The sequence below is a fragment of the Aethalodelphis obliquidens genome, unplaced genomic scaffold (assembly GCF_003676395.1).
Source record: "Aethalodelphis obliquidens isolate GAN/ISIS:26980383/991018 unplaced genomic scaffold, ASM367639v1 scaffold7, whole genome shotgun sequence".
NCBI classification, from domain to species: domain Eukaryota; kingdom Metazoa; phylum Chordata; class Mammalia; order Artiodactyla; family Delphinidae; genus Aethalodelphis; species Aethalodelphis obliquidens.
The window spans coordinates 2257467-2271393 of record NW_020837951.1 but is presented as its reverse complement, the minus strand read 5'-3'; the positions used below and the strand labels follow the sequence as shown (position 1 = coordinate 2271393).

Genomic DNA, 13927 nt, shown 5'->3' with positions numbered 1-13927 from the left:
GATGCAGAGTTCAGTTTTAGAACCACTGGTTTAGAGTGTTGCTAGATATTCCTGTTGTTGATACTTTAACCCTGTTATGAAATGTCGCAGTTCTTCTTGCTGTGAAGTCTGCTTTACCTGCTGTTTGAGAGACACCAGCTTTTTGAGGGGATTAGTGTTTTGCATGGCATACTTTCTTCTTTCTTGTATTACTTTCAGCTTTGCTGTATTCTTATATTTAAGATAGTTAGATGATAAAATCTTACTATAAATGGACGTTTACAAGCCAGTCTGATCTGACAGTCTTGACCTTTTGATTAGTATAGGTAGTCCATTTACATTTAATGTAATTACTGAGATATTTAGATTTAAATGCATTATCTGTTTATCTGTTTATTTTCTATTTTTCACGTCTATTCCTTCTTTGTTGTCCTTTCTTTCTGACTTTCGGATTAATCAATTTTTCTATTCCACTTCTCACCCCCCTTGCTTCGTTTGTTAGTTACACATTCTTTTCCTGTTACTTAAGTGGTTACCTTAGAGGTTCAATGTACACTTTGATTTCTGACAGACCACCTTAAATTAGTACTTTCACCACTTACCAGACAATGCAAGGACCTGACGCCCTTTGACTGTATTCATTTTCCTTCCAACTTTTGGGCAGGTGTTGTCATGTTTCTTAATTTGACATTTTTTAACCCCATAAGACATTATTTTTGTTTTAAGCAGTTAATTTTCATCTAGACTTACCTCTTTTCCTTTCCCAGGGTTCCTCATTTCTTTCTGCATTGTTACACACACAATCAAAACCAAATTTCTGGTGCCTGAAGTTCCCTCTTAGTATAATTTTTAGTGCAAGTCTGCTACTTATAGATTCTCAGTTTTTGTTGGATCTGAACGCATCTTTCTTTCACTTTCTTTTTTAAATGTTTTCATTATAAAATATTTGTAATTTATTTTGATATAATTTCAAATTTAAAGAAAAGTTGCAGTCCTACAAAAACTCCCATATGCCCAAATTTACCAATTAAGAATGGTTTGTTCATTTGGTTTCTCATTTGCATTTTCTCTCTCTCTCTCTGTAAGTGTGTGTGTGTGTACACTTATTTTTCTCTAAACCATTTGGAAATCAGTTGCAGAAATCATAGCGCTTTACCCTTAAAGAACTGTAGTGTGTATTTCTTAAGATCAAGGACATTTCCCTTTGCTATAATTATCTACTCCCCAGTCCATATTCAGATTTCACAACTGTCCCAATAGTGTCTTCTCTAGTTATTTTCCCCTGGTCCTAGATCATGAATTGCATTTACTTGGCATGACCCTCAACTCTCTTTAATCTGGGACAGTTCTTCAGCTTTTCTCTGTCTTACGTGACTTTGACAATGTGGAGAGTATGGGCCAGTTATTTTTGTAGACTATCCCTCAATTTAGGTTTCTTTGATATTTCTTCGTGATTAGACTGAGGTTGTATTTTTTGGTGGGAACACCACGATGGGGATGTTTTCTCTTTTCCAGTGGCTGTAGGGTCCTTTCAAGAAGTTTATTGTTTGCCCCATTATTGTGACGTTAACGCTGATCACTTGGTTAAGGTGGTGTCTGACAGGTTTCTCCACTCTGAATTTACTGTAATTGATAAGTAATGTGCGGGGTAATACTTTGAAATCAGATAAACAGGCTCTTCCTCATCAACCTTTCACCTTCTAGTTTTATCATTCATCGATGAATTTTGCCTATTCAGTTATTTCTATCATGGTGGAGAATAGCGATTTTCTATCTTTTTTTATACACTTATTAGTGGGAGTTCTACTGTAAGGAAAAGCTTTCTCTTCGCCACTTGGTCACTTTCCCCCAGCAATCAGTCATCTCTCCAATGAGACCTGCTTCCTTTTTGTGAGCCATTTTATTGAGTTCATTTTTGAAGGGTATTTTTTACTGGGTTTAGAAGTCTAGGCTGGCAGATCTTTTATTTCAGCACTTCGAGGATGTCATTCCATTGTTGCCAGGCTTCCATCATTTCCGTAGAAAAAGTCCATCAGCGTTCTTACGGTGATTCCTTTGGAGGAAGTGTCTGCACGACTCCCCACTGGGCTCCATGGGAAAAAAGTCTTTGTTTTTCATCAGTTTTACTATACTGTGCCTATGTATGGTTTTCTCTGTATTCATTCTGTTTGAGATTTGCAGAGATTTTTTTGAATGTGTGGTTTGATGTCCTACATCAGTTTTGGAAATTTCTTCAGATAGTGTATCTGCTCCGTTTTCTCTCTTTCCTCCTGGGGATCTGTTCACATGGATGGTAGATCTTGTTCACCATGGCCCACATAATATTTTTACTGTTTTATGTGTGTTTCATCCATTTTCTCTGGTTTTCCATCTCATTACTTTTTATTGACTTCTCTTCCAGTCTATTAGTCTTCTTTTCTGCTTTGTCTAATCTGCTCTTAACTTCAGTCATTATAGTTTTCAGTTCTAGGATTTCCATTTGATTTCTGATTTCAGTTCTCTGGGACGATTTTCTGCTTTTTCATCAGTTTTCTGAAGCAGACAGGTTAGAGCCACTTACGTTTCCTGATGGATGACCCAATACCTGGATGACCTGTAGACTGGTTTCTGCTGTCTGCATTTTCTCTTAGTTTCTGTCACTTGTTCCTGATTAAATGCCGAGCTTGCGTATAAAAGACCATAGAGGCCCTGGATGATGTTATTTTCCTCCAGAGAGGATTTAATTTTTTGCTGGCGGGCGGTTAGCTGGCGGGCAGGTCGCCTTGAACTGCTCTGGGCTGGTGCATTTCAGGGTCACCCCTGCTCCTGGGCCTCGGCTCCGCTAGGCTCTCTGACTCTTCTCCAGGGCCTCTCTCGGGGGGTGGGCCTGCCTTAGGACGTCAGCCTCTTAAAGAATTGCCCACCTCCACAGACCTCCACTTGCCCTCACCCTTCACACACTCTTAACGTGAGCCTGTCGTCTTTCTCAGATTGGCTGGTTTCCTTCAACGTACGTAGAAGAAGAGGGCATCCAGTGACAGCAAGAACGCGGACAGGACTCGCCGATTTTCTTGGAAGAGTCGCTCCGGTGCTGAAGCCTGTCTCCAGCTCTGAGACTCAGAGGGGAAATGCCCGCCAACCTTCCAGTCTCCAACAGCCCGTGGGGATGGGGAGGGTGTTCAGAACCCTACGTGTGATCCGTCCCACCATCAGCCTGCCCTTGGTGGCCTGTCCTGGGTACGCCGCTTGTACATACAGGAGACCTGGGCCAGCCCTGCCTGGCTTCACCACCGGAGGGCCGAGTAGAGGGAGTGCCTGCGGCGTCCCGAGCCAGGCTCTGGGCGACAGCTGAGGCCAGAGCTCACCTTGCCCTTGTCCTGTCGAGACGGCCTGCAGGAGCTTAGGTTTGAATGGCATATGCTGTCCCGGGGAAGGCTGGGGACCTTCCCCTTGGTCCCTTCTGCTCAGCCTCTGGACCCTCCGCCCTGCTGCTCCCAGGGGGAGGCGGAAGGGCCCAGAGCCAGGCTGCTGTGCTCGGGGACAGAGGGAGGGAGCATCGCCGGGGCCTGTGCGGCCCCCCGGCCTCCTGCTGTCCCTCTGCACCGGGGGTGTGCGGAGACCCTGGGGTGGGAGCCTTGGGAACCTTGACGCTGCCGACCCCGCTCCCCAGTCAGTGGTACTGTCCTTTGCCCTGAGCCCTTGGTGCGTGTCTGTCCTGTCCTGCTGCCGGGTGGATACATGGTTTGCCAGCCCTCCCGTGGGTGGGAAGCAGAGGGGGCTTTCCACTGGCCTGGTCTCTGCTGTTCACTTTCCTCTCCAGAAGGAGGCCGCCACCGCCCCCAAGCAGGCGGGCCCTCTGGGTGTCCCATGTCCTGCAGGGGGGTCCCTGAGGGTCTTCCCAGCCTTTGCACAGATGTCAGTTCTAGCCCTCGGCAAGTCTTCCTTCCAAGGGCTCTTGCAGCCCACGAAACAGGGCCTGCGGCCACAGCCCGAGGTCAGTGCTCTTGGGGAAGCTCCGCCCCCGAGCTCGCCCTCCGCACCCCGCCTGGCCCTTGACCTCTGGCTGGCTGGCCGGACCCTCTTCTCTCCGCCCGGATGCCGCCTGAGACCCAGTGACGCTGTCCCCTCCGAGTTCCGTGCCAAAGCTAGGGGTGCAGCGTGGGCTTCGCGGGTCCCCCTTTCCCTTCGGTCAGCTGCACGAGGTCGGGCGTTGCCAAGGGTGGCCCCTGCCGGGGTGGGCGCTGGTGGCCACACTGCACCCTGGGGTTCCTCTGAGGTCAGCCTTGTGATCTCCAGCCTCAGCTCAACACAGCAGCATCCTGGCGTGGGGAGGAGATGGGGAGGGGTCTGAGAGGGCGTGTGCAGGCAGGAGAGACAAGGCAGCCCACAAAGGCTTTTGGGAAATGAGGGTCACAGGATTGTATTTGGGGGGCGGTGGGCAAAGCGGGGGAAGGAGGGATTTTCCACGGAGAGAGCAGACCCAAATCCTTGTCAGGGTGCACCCAGCACTTTGCACGTGACCTCGGCGCAGCTGGCCCAGCTGTGAGCCCGGGACGGGAGGGGAGAAGACCAGCCGGCCAGCGCCTTTCGTGTTTACGGTTGTGGGAAAAGCTTTGGTTTTTGTTACTGATGTTGTTTTAGGGTCTTGTTTCGTTTCGTTTTGGTTTTGGTTTGCCTTGTTTGCTTTTTAAGGGAAAAACAGGTTGGTCGTTATTTCCTCCAAAACTCCCATTATATATCTGTGGATAATAAGGAAGAGATTTTATAATAGCAAGAAAATAATGTATATTTGAGGTCATCATGAAACAAGGCGTCGTGATAACGAAGGACACTGAGGAAACCTCATTTAGAACCCTGGTCCTTGTGACTGTTTTGCTTTGTTGTGTGTTAGGGAGCTTGTCTCGGTTGGGCTAGTTTTTGCACTGCAGGAAGCAGCAGGGGAGGAGGGCCGGGCACAGGCTGGGACGCGGGTGGTTGCAGCAGGAGATGGGACGCCCTCTGGCGGGGCTTCGGACCTGGGGCCTGAGATTAGCTGTGAACACTTAGGAGCCCAACGCATGCGGGTCAGGGATCTGGGGGTCCCGCAGCTGGTGGGGACCCCAAACAGAACGCAAACTGTACATTTGCCAATAGGTTTTTTTCAGACCACGGTTTCTACCACAAATAAACCTGAGTTCTTTTCTGCAGGAGTGGCTGGCCTTTCATGCTGGGGAGGAGGGACTGGCTGGATTCCTGTGTGTCCAGAAGGGTCTGCCCCGTCCGGATACTGTCGGCCCAGGGGGCGGTGGCCTGGGTCAGACATGGGCCTTGGGGGGGCTCGGCCTCAGCCACCCGCTGGGGGTCTGGGCGACAGTGACGCCGGGCCACTGACCAGGCACCTCCAGACCGGCCCCGGTCATGGGCTTCCTATGCAGCGCCCTGTGACCCCTCCAGCAGCTCTCAGAGGCGGGTGTCACTGTCTTCTGTTGGGACGGGATTCAAACCCCAGCCCTGCCACTTGGGCATGTCCTTCACCTCCTGAGCATGTTTCTTTATATATATGTGTTGGAGATAAAAATCTCTCCGGAGGGCGACTCTGTGGCCTGTGGTAGAGGAAATCAGAACAGTGCGGTAGAGACTTCCTTCTCCCTTACGGGGAAGCAGTGCAGAGGTGGTAGCCCAGGGTGGCTTGGGGCCCCCGCCACACCCCAGACTCCCCTCATCTTCAGCACGCGCTTCCTTCCTCATTGTTACCTCGTGGTCCAAGGTGGCTGCCAGGGCTGCTGCCATCGAGGCTGTGGGCAGATGCAGAAGCCGACACAGCGCTTCCCCTTACTCTCCCTACCCAGGCTTGGGCATGTGGCCACTCCTGGCCACACCGGGGGCTGCAGATGCAGGACCTGGGCTGGGTGCACAGCCTGGAGAATGTTGGGTCTTGTTACTGCAGAGATGGGACCGGACGGGACCCACCTTGGGGCGGTGAGGGCCGAGGGAGACTCGGAGCCTGGCTTAAGCTGGTGCCCCGAGAACCAGATGGGGGGACCGCCCCCTCTCTGAGAATCTCTCAGGCCTGAGTCCCCCGAGAGGCCAGGTGTTCCCATACCGCCTCCCTGAGAACCAGCCTCTAGTTCTGAGTTCTCGTGTCCACACGTAAGGGATGGAAAGGCCCAGACCCTCACTGACCAGCCCCTGGGCCGGCACTCAGCTGCCCTGAGCTTGGACGGCCCTGGAGAAAGCTCCAGGCCGGGGAGCAGAGAGCTGTGGCGGCCTGAGGGGCAGCTGCGGGTGAACAGGGGGCTGGGGGCCCTTGGGGAGGGCACCAGCAGCACCCGCTGAGGGGTCCAGACCGGAAAAGGGTGGGAAGCCCCAGGCCTTCGTGTGGACGGGGTGCAGGCCCAGCGGGGACAGGCCTGCCCGCCCGAGGTTACCCCAGACGCTGGGAAGCAGGTGGGAGCCGTGCACTCCCGGTCTCTGAGGGTGGCTGCCTGCGGGCTCTTAGGGGCACTGAGTGTCCTGCCCCTTGATTCTGACGACCGCAGACTCCCCTTGGGTAGGGCCACCGTGGAGGCCTCTTTTGTCCAGAGTCTGAGAAACACTCCCTGGGTGAAAGAAGGAAACAACCCATTTGCTGAGGTGACGTGGACGCCTCTACCCGCCACTCCACCACTGCTGACAGGAACACCCTGGAAGACACAGAATGCAGGGCTGAGCTTGAGAGAAGGGGCCCATCCCGGAGAGCAGAGACCTGGAGCAGAGCAGCTACCGGGAGCCAACGCCAGGGCAGCCTCTAGGCTCTCGGGCCAGCTGGGGTTGGGTTGGGACCTGGGATTCTAACACGCACGGCATCAGCCACAGGTCCTCACAGGCCAGGGAACTCTAACACACGTGGATCAAAACAAGATCACGGACCAGGACAAATATTTCAATGTGTTTTTTTTAAACTTTCCAGAAATAAAAGAATGAATTAACACAGAATGGTTAACCCTGGGCTTCAAAGAGAAAATAAAATCCATAGGGCAGCAAGCGAAAGATCAGGTGCCTTAACCGGGAGAACAGCTTGGGTTTGCCCTGGACCTCAGCCCGTCAGTGCGCCCAAGGCTTCGTGCTCACAACGTCTAAACGAGAGGCAGCAAGGAGGCCACGTCCCACCCGCAGCCTCTCAGGGACTGTCCCGCGTGGGAGCGCTGCTTACAGAAATGACCGGGGTCCAACCTGGAGCCGGAGGAGGGGGAATCCTCCACCACAGGGTCGGGGGGATGTTGAACCTCTATCTGCAGGAACACGTCTCAGACAAGGTGAAGATTCGGTTTCAGAACCTAATATAACGATTCTAAACCCTGTCCCTTAGAGAGAACGAATGTCAAAATGATTTCAGGAAAGCGCTGGGAAGAGAAAAAGACAGGAGGTGAGAGGCAGCATAGGTGCACTGGTTTTCTCATCTTTTCCAGGTAGAAGTCAAGACCTGGTCTTGAAACCTGAAAACTAATAGAGGTGTAAGTATGCTGAACAGCATAAAGATAAACACTAAGAAAGAAGAGATAATGAACAAAAGTTGGATGGAGATGAGAGAGGAAGGGTAGGGAAGAGCAAATAGTCCAGTTTCATCACAGCTCATGTAGAGGTGATGGGCGCTGCCTGAAAAGAAGAGGCTTGGTGTCTGTTTCCGGCGGTGGGTCGGGAGATGGGCTTTCTGTTGCTGCCATGACAAATTACCAGCACACGCTGTCGTCGTAGGGTTCCGTGGGTTACAGGAGCCCCACACAGGTCCCCCTGGGCTGAAATCAAGGTGCTGCACGGGGCTGTTCCTTTCTGGAGGCTTTAGGGGAGAATCTGTTCCTGGCCTTTCCAGCTTCTAGAAGCCGTCTGCGTTCCCTGGACCATAACCCCTTCTTCCGTCTTCAAAGCCAGCAGGGTTGTATAGCGGACCCTTCTGTGGTCACATCTCTCTGTCTCCCTCTGACCACAGCTGGGAAAGGTTCTCCACTTTTAAGGACACGTGATCAGATGGGTCCCGCCCACATAATCCATCTCAAGGTCCTTCGCCGTCATCACACCTGCAAAGTCCCTTTTGCCGTGAGAGGTAACGTGGTCACAGGTGCTGGACATTAGGATGTGGCCGTCTCTGGGGGCCCGTTATTCGGCCTACAACGGTACGTTGGATACTCTGACCAGTCTCTCTTGTAAGCACAACAAAAGCGGTGGGAAAGTGTTTCTGATTTCATCAGTGAGCCGGTAATGAAGAAGAAACACTCAGAAGCCAAAAGGTGAGTGTAGGCAGGAGTCCAGAGAGGTCAGCTGGCTCCCTCGCCCAACCTAGTGAGAGCTTGAGTACCACCAGTTCATAGACCCCAGCTGGGTGTGGAGGAGAGGGGACAAAGCCCAGCCCCCCACCAAAGTACCAAATCTAATAGGTGAGCTCTTTCTTGAAGCTGGGACCCCAGTGGACCTCACTCTACACGTCAAGACGACTGGGAGCTCACCACGGCTGTAGCCACCACAGCCATCATGGACGGCAGAGAAAATTCTTTTTCTTGGACCTTGACAATGGGTGGAGGGAGAAGCAAAAACTTCCCTGAGGACGTGTTATGGGTCCAACTGTATCCCTCCCAAAGAGATACAATGAAGTCCCAGTACCTGTGAAAGTGACCAGATTTGGAAATAGGGTCCTTGCAGGTGTAGTCATGTTGAGATGAGATCACGAGCGTGCGCCCTGATCCAATATGACTGGTATCCTTATAAAAAGGGGAAATTTGGACAGAGACACAGACGTGCACACAGGGAAAACAGGCTGTGAGACGGAAGCAGGTCCTCCTTTAGGGCCCTTAGAAGCGGCCGGCCCTGCTGACACCTTGATCTCGGACTGCTGGCCTCCAGAACTGTGAGGATAAATCGCTGTTGTTTGTGGTCCTTTGTTACATCAGCCCTAGGAAACACATACCACGTGTAACTCTAACTTGGCACCTAAGAAGGTTGCCGCCTGAATTTGCACTTCCTGCGGGTCTGAAAAACTAGGAGCTGAGAGCGTAAAGCAGGGTCACAGGTTGTTGATACTCCTGAGTGCCCGGAAAAAGGAAACGCAAACCATCTCTGGAAGAATCCGCTTTCAATTTCAGCCTCAAATAGTCCCTGAGGGAAAGTTCCGAGAAATACACACTCACTGTCCAAAAGCATAGGTAACACAAGGAAATGGGTAGCAGAAACCACAGGCCACTGAATCGGATCCACAAACAGACTACAAAATAATTGTGCTTAAAATCAGCCTAAAAGGGATCGGAACTGTGTGTGATGGCCAAGGAACCATGAAAAATAACCAAGCCAGTTAGACAAACGGAACTTCTAGACCTGTCATCAAACTTTGGGACCATCGGGCAGCTGGGCTGAGACTGGACACCACAGCATGACGTGGTGTGGGTCAAGGAAGAAGCACTGTTGGGAGACATTTGCAAGGCGAGCCTAGAAGGCAGTGTTGCTGGCGGAGACACAGTGTGTTTGCATTCCAGAGGATGACACCGTCACCCCTACCCTAAGGCTACCTTCTTATAGTAGGAGCAGGAGAAGATGGCCTTGTCAGAGGGAGAAGTACAAGCAAACTCCTTGGGTTCCAGTGCTTATGGGAGTTGTCTGGGAATGCTTACTGCCCTGCCCTGCAGATCCTGGGGTGCGGGACGGGCTACTCTTTCTCTGATTCTAATCTGAGCCACAACTACTGAAGCCCACGCGCCTAGAGCCCGTGCTCCGCGACAAGAGAAGCCGCCGCAGTGAGAAGCCCGCTCACCACAACGAAGAGTAGCCCCCGCTCGCCGCAACTAGAGAAAGCCCACGCGCAGCAACGATGACCCAACGCAGCCAAAAATAAAATAAATTAAAAAAAAATACTCCGTAACAAAACTTGTCGACTAATACTAAAGCTGAACTTGAACCAAAATTTGTGAACTTGAACCAAAATTTGTGAACTTGATAGCTTGCATTGCAAAAGCAGAGGGCTGGAAGTAGCTGTTCTTTTCACACATAGTCCTTCTTTCAGGCTGGAAGAAAACATTGATTCCTTGAACAAAAGTTTTATGTCTCCGTTAAGCATTTCCAACTTATCTATTTAAAATGTAATTTTGGAATTCCCTGGCGGTCCAGTGGTTAGGACTCTGCGCTTCCGCTGCAGGGGGCACGCGTTTGATCCCTGGTTGGGGAATGAAGATCCCTCATGCTGCGCGACGAGCCAAAATTAAAATATTCAGACATAAAGTGTGTGGCCTCCGTTTGTTTTTTAAAAAAGTAATTTTTCCAAGTTGGAGAAGTAATTTTTCCAAATTTTCCAAGAAAATTACAAATGTATTAAATGTGCACAGATTACAGGGTTTTAAAATGACGGCTCTGGCTCAGATGCTGTCTTAGGGTGGCTGGTTCCCCCTGCTCTGGGTGGGTGGCAGTGGGGAGCTTCACTGAGAAGGTTTTACAACGTTTGTGGGTTAACTCAGACTCCTGTTCCTTAGTCACAAGTTGATGAATTTATTTTCCTTAACAATTTAGTTTTGATCTTTTCCTTTCCCTAGAAAAAGAGAACCCACACATGCACCTAAAACCAATGTAGGCGCACTGGAACCGGCTGGTGCCAGCTCATGGGAGCTGAGGGTGTAGCGTCTTCCCAGGTCTCTGTTCGGTGGCGTCCTTCTCATCGGCAGGTTGAAATTGGCCCTGGTGGGGGCATGTACACGGCAGAAGTCAGCCAGCGCTCCCCACCTGGAGAGCCAAGTGTTAAACGTTTAGCGGCACCCCACTGCATAAGGATGCTCGCTAACAACGATTAGCTATGACAGTCCTGGAGGTTAATACACTTCACAGCATAGCTTCAAAATACATAAAGCAAAAACACAGAATTATGGGGAGAAGTGGACACATCCCAGTCGCAGAGGGGGACACTCACACAGCACTCAGAGATAGCCGGCGGTATTCAGTAAGGAAGCTCCCTGCCAGGGGAGTGTTCCGTGTGGAGGACAGCGGGACAGTCAGACAGAGCCCAGGCTGTCACTCCCAGTGGGGATCCACCTCCCTGCCCGTCTGCAGGTCCCCTTTTGGGGACAGTCCCTGTCCAGGGGGCTGCATCCCCAGTCTCTGGGTCCAGCGTTCCCGGGGGCGTCATACTCACATGTGGCCACCAGGGGACGATGTTTCCTGGGAAGGCCCATTCTCCCCTGCTGTCTGGATCTTGGTGCGGGCCCCGCCCACACGGGCTCAGCGGCCAGAGTGACCAGTTCCAGCCCTACATTTGTTTCCATCACAAATAACGTTGGAAAGAAATGACGGAGTGAAGTGGGAGCCTCAAGGCCCTGGCACGCAGCTGCCCACGCCCGCTGTGTGTGCGTGGAGGTAGGGCCCAGGTGGCTGCAGCCCGCAGCCGTCCTCACCTGCCGTCGGCATGTGCGTCTAGGGGGAGGGGCACCCACCTGCCTCTCTGGAAGGACCACCACTTACCCCCAGATAATAAAACATTGTCTTCACAAAGGCATGGGCAGGGAGTTGATGTCATTTTTTTTTTTTAAGGTTCTTATTGGAAAAATAAAATCTTGGCAGTGCAAATGCAGCCCTCAACAGTTGTTCTGGAAACTTCCCTGGTCCATGAATTGCCCGGGTCTGGTGCCCATTAGCCGTGTCCTGTCTTGCTTTTCTCATCTCTACAATGGGCAACAGTGTTCCTCCCTCCCCTGAGATGACACACACGAAGCACTCAGCACACTGCTGGCCCCCCTCGCGCCCCCCCCCCATAGGTGTGCCCTGGGGCAAGGCTCAGGGGCAAATGGGGCCGGTACCAGGTGTGGCTGGGTCAGATGTGGCCAGGTACTGTTGGCTGGTTACTTAATGTCCCTCCTCTGCAGGGCCACACGCAGAGCTCCGAGGAGGAACCTCCTCCTCTGGCCAGTCCCCTTGCTCCACCCTGGACGTCTGCCCAGTCAGAGGGCGGCCTGCAGACGCCTCCCTCTGCCCTGGGAGCCTGGCCAGCAGGTGGGTGTGGAGGGCTGGCCGGGGCTGTGGAGAGGGCCAGTCTGGGCCAGAAGGAGGTGTCTCAGGCCTGGTAATAACATGCAGAGAAACTTACAAAAATTCCCTGAAACTGACAGCCCGGGGGTTCCAGTCCCTGCTTCCCAGATGGGGAAAGAGGCTCCTCGAGGGGAGACCAGCCCAGATGGCGCAGCAGCCCGGCAGCAGGACCCTGGCCCAGGGCCCCTAGCTGGAGCCTGCCCACCTCCTGACCTGTGGCCCTCTTCCAGACCCAAGCAGCACCCAATCGATGACGAATCCTACAACGCTGACCCAGAGGCAAGCCCAGCCCTCCAGCCACCACCCCTCGTCCAAAGTCCAGGGGGACTGTGCTGCCCGCTTGCTTGGGCCAGTTTTGCAACAGCTGCCTGTCTTTGAGCAGAGGGCAAGAGAGGTCCGGGCTGCCTCGGCTGCTGTCCTGGGGCTGCAGTGACTACTGTGTCCCTCGCCTGGGCATCTCGTGTCTACGGGTCTGAGGAGGACATGGTCATGCGCCTTCCTAGCCCTCTCTGACCTGTCCTTCACCCCATCCAGGGAGGGCACCCCTGCCTCGGGCTGCAAGGCCAAGCCTGCCATCTGCTGAGTGACCGGGCTGCTGTCCTCTCTGCCCTGGACCCCAGCACTGCCCCAGGAAGCCATGTGCTGGTGGAGCCAGCCTTCCTCCAGAGAGGCCAAGGGGGGGTGAGTGACAGTCTCTGTCCCCATGATGGCGACAGCACATAGGCCAGAGCCCCCAGCCACCTCCTCCGAGATGGCCTCCTGGGTTTCTGCTGGAAAGAAGAACAGCTTGTTCAGGACCACCCCCCCAACACAGCCAGCCTCGTGGTCGCCTTGCCCCTCCCTGCCTCCATCTTCTTCCTGGACCCTGAGGCCCTCTAGGGCAGGGAATGGGTCACAGTTGCCTCTGGGTCTCCCTGCAGTTCTTTGCATACAGTAGGTGCTCAGTAAATGTAGAGGGCAGACAAATTGGCAGTAAGACAGTTGGACAGCCCAGTGGGAATAAGTACACACATATTTGTCTGTATTAATCACAGCAGTATCGTGCCTCTATCACTCCCTGTATTAGCAGCTGGCATTACTATTTTGTTCACTGACAGAAATTTAAATACTTTCTTTGACCCAGTGGGAGGAGGAGGTCCTATTTTACATCAGCACCTATTCTGATTCTTTGCACAGTCAGAGGTGGACGTACTTACTCGTTCCAGATTTCCTCTGGACGTCTCCTCTGGGCATCTTCTGCCTGAGCGCAAACCAGACGCCCTAGACCTAGCTTGAGGCCCCACTCCGTCTGTCTGACTGCAGGCTTGGTCTGGCTCCCCCACTAGCTCGCTGTGTGACCCGAGGCAAGCTGGCTCCCCTCTCTGGGCCCTGGTGCCCCCAACAGTCAAATGGAGGCAGGCATCCCTGCCCTGGGAAGCTGGTCGCTGTGAAGTGGAAAAGCCAGAGGCTCACGGATGTCTCGCCCAGAAACAGAAGGATCTGGGAGCTCTGGAGGGCAGACAGGTCAGGAGCGCTGTCCAGTGCTGGTGGTGCGGGCAACCCAGCCTTCCTGACCTGCCTCCGAGGGCAGTGAGCGCCCCTTCCCTGGGGGTGAGCAGCTGAGGCTGGACAGGCAGCTCTGTGCTAAGGCCCTGGATCACCCCACCAAGAAGCCCCAGCCCCGGCACGACGCTGCTGCTGACCCAGCACTTTCTGCCCACCTGGCCCTGCTAAGCTCCCTTCTGGCACGGGGAGCATGGCGGGCACAGGCAGGCAGGGGTGCACGGGTTCACCTGCAGAACCCTGTGACCCCTGTTTTAGGGAGGAGGGGGAGAGGTCACCTGCCCTGGCGCTGCTGCCCTCAGAACTGCCCGCTTGGCTGTGCCCGGCCCGCCTCCTAGAAGCCTGGCCGTGGGCGGTGCATCCTGCCCCAGCCAAGGGTGGGGGTGGGATGGGGGCTGGCAGCGCCTCCAGGGGCGGG

General features: G+C 53.2%; 1 protein-coding gene across 9 annotated transcripts in view; it reads left to right on the top strand.

Moving 5' to 3' along the window:
- Nucleotides 1-5144, top strand: part of VAV2 (vav guanine nucleotide exchange factor 2) — a 177865-nt gene extending 172721 nt beyond the window's left edge. For 5 of the 9 annotated variants that reach the window (XM_027104331.1, XM_027104328.1, XM_027104327.1 and 2 more), the window contains one exon: nt 2949-3108. In XM_027104331.1, coding sequence (XP_026960132.1) covers nt 2949-2996 — 48 coding nt within the window. In that variant the 3' untranslated portion in view covers nt 2997-3108. Of the gene's footprint in view, nt 1-2948 lie in introns of all 9 variants that reach the window. The other 4 variants (XM_027104325.1, XM_027104324.1, XM_027104323.1 and 1 more) reach the window with 1 other exon arrangement.
- The last annotated feature ends 8783 nt before the right edge of the window (nt 5145-13927 follow it).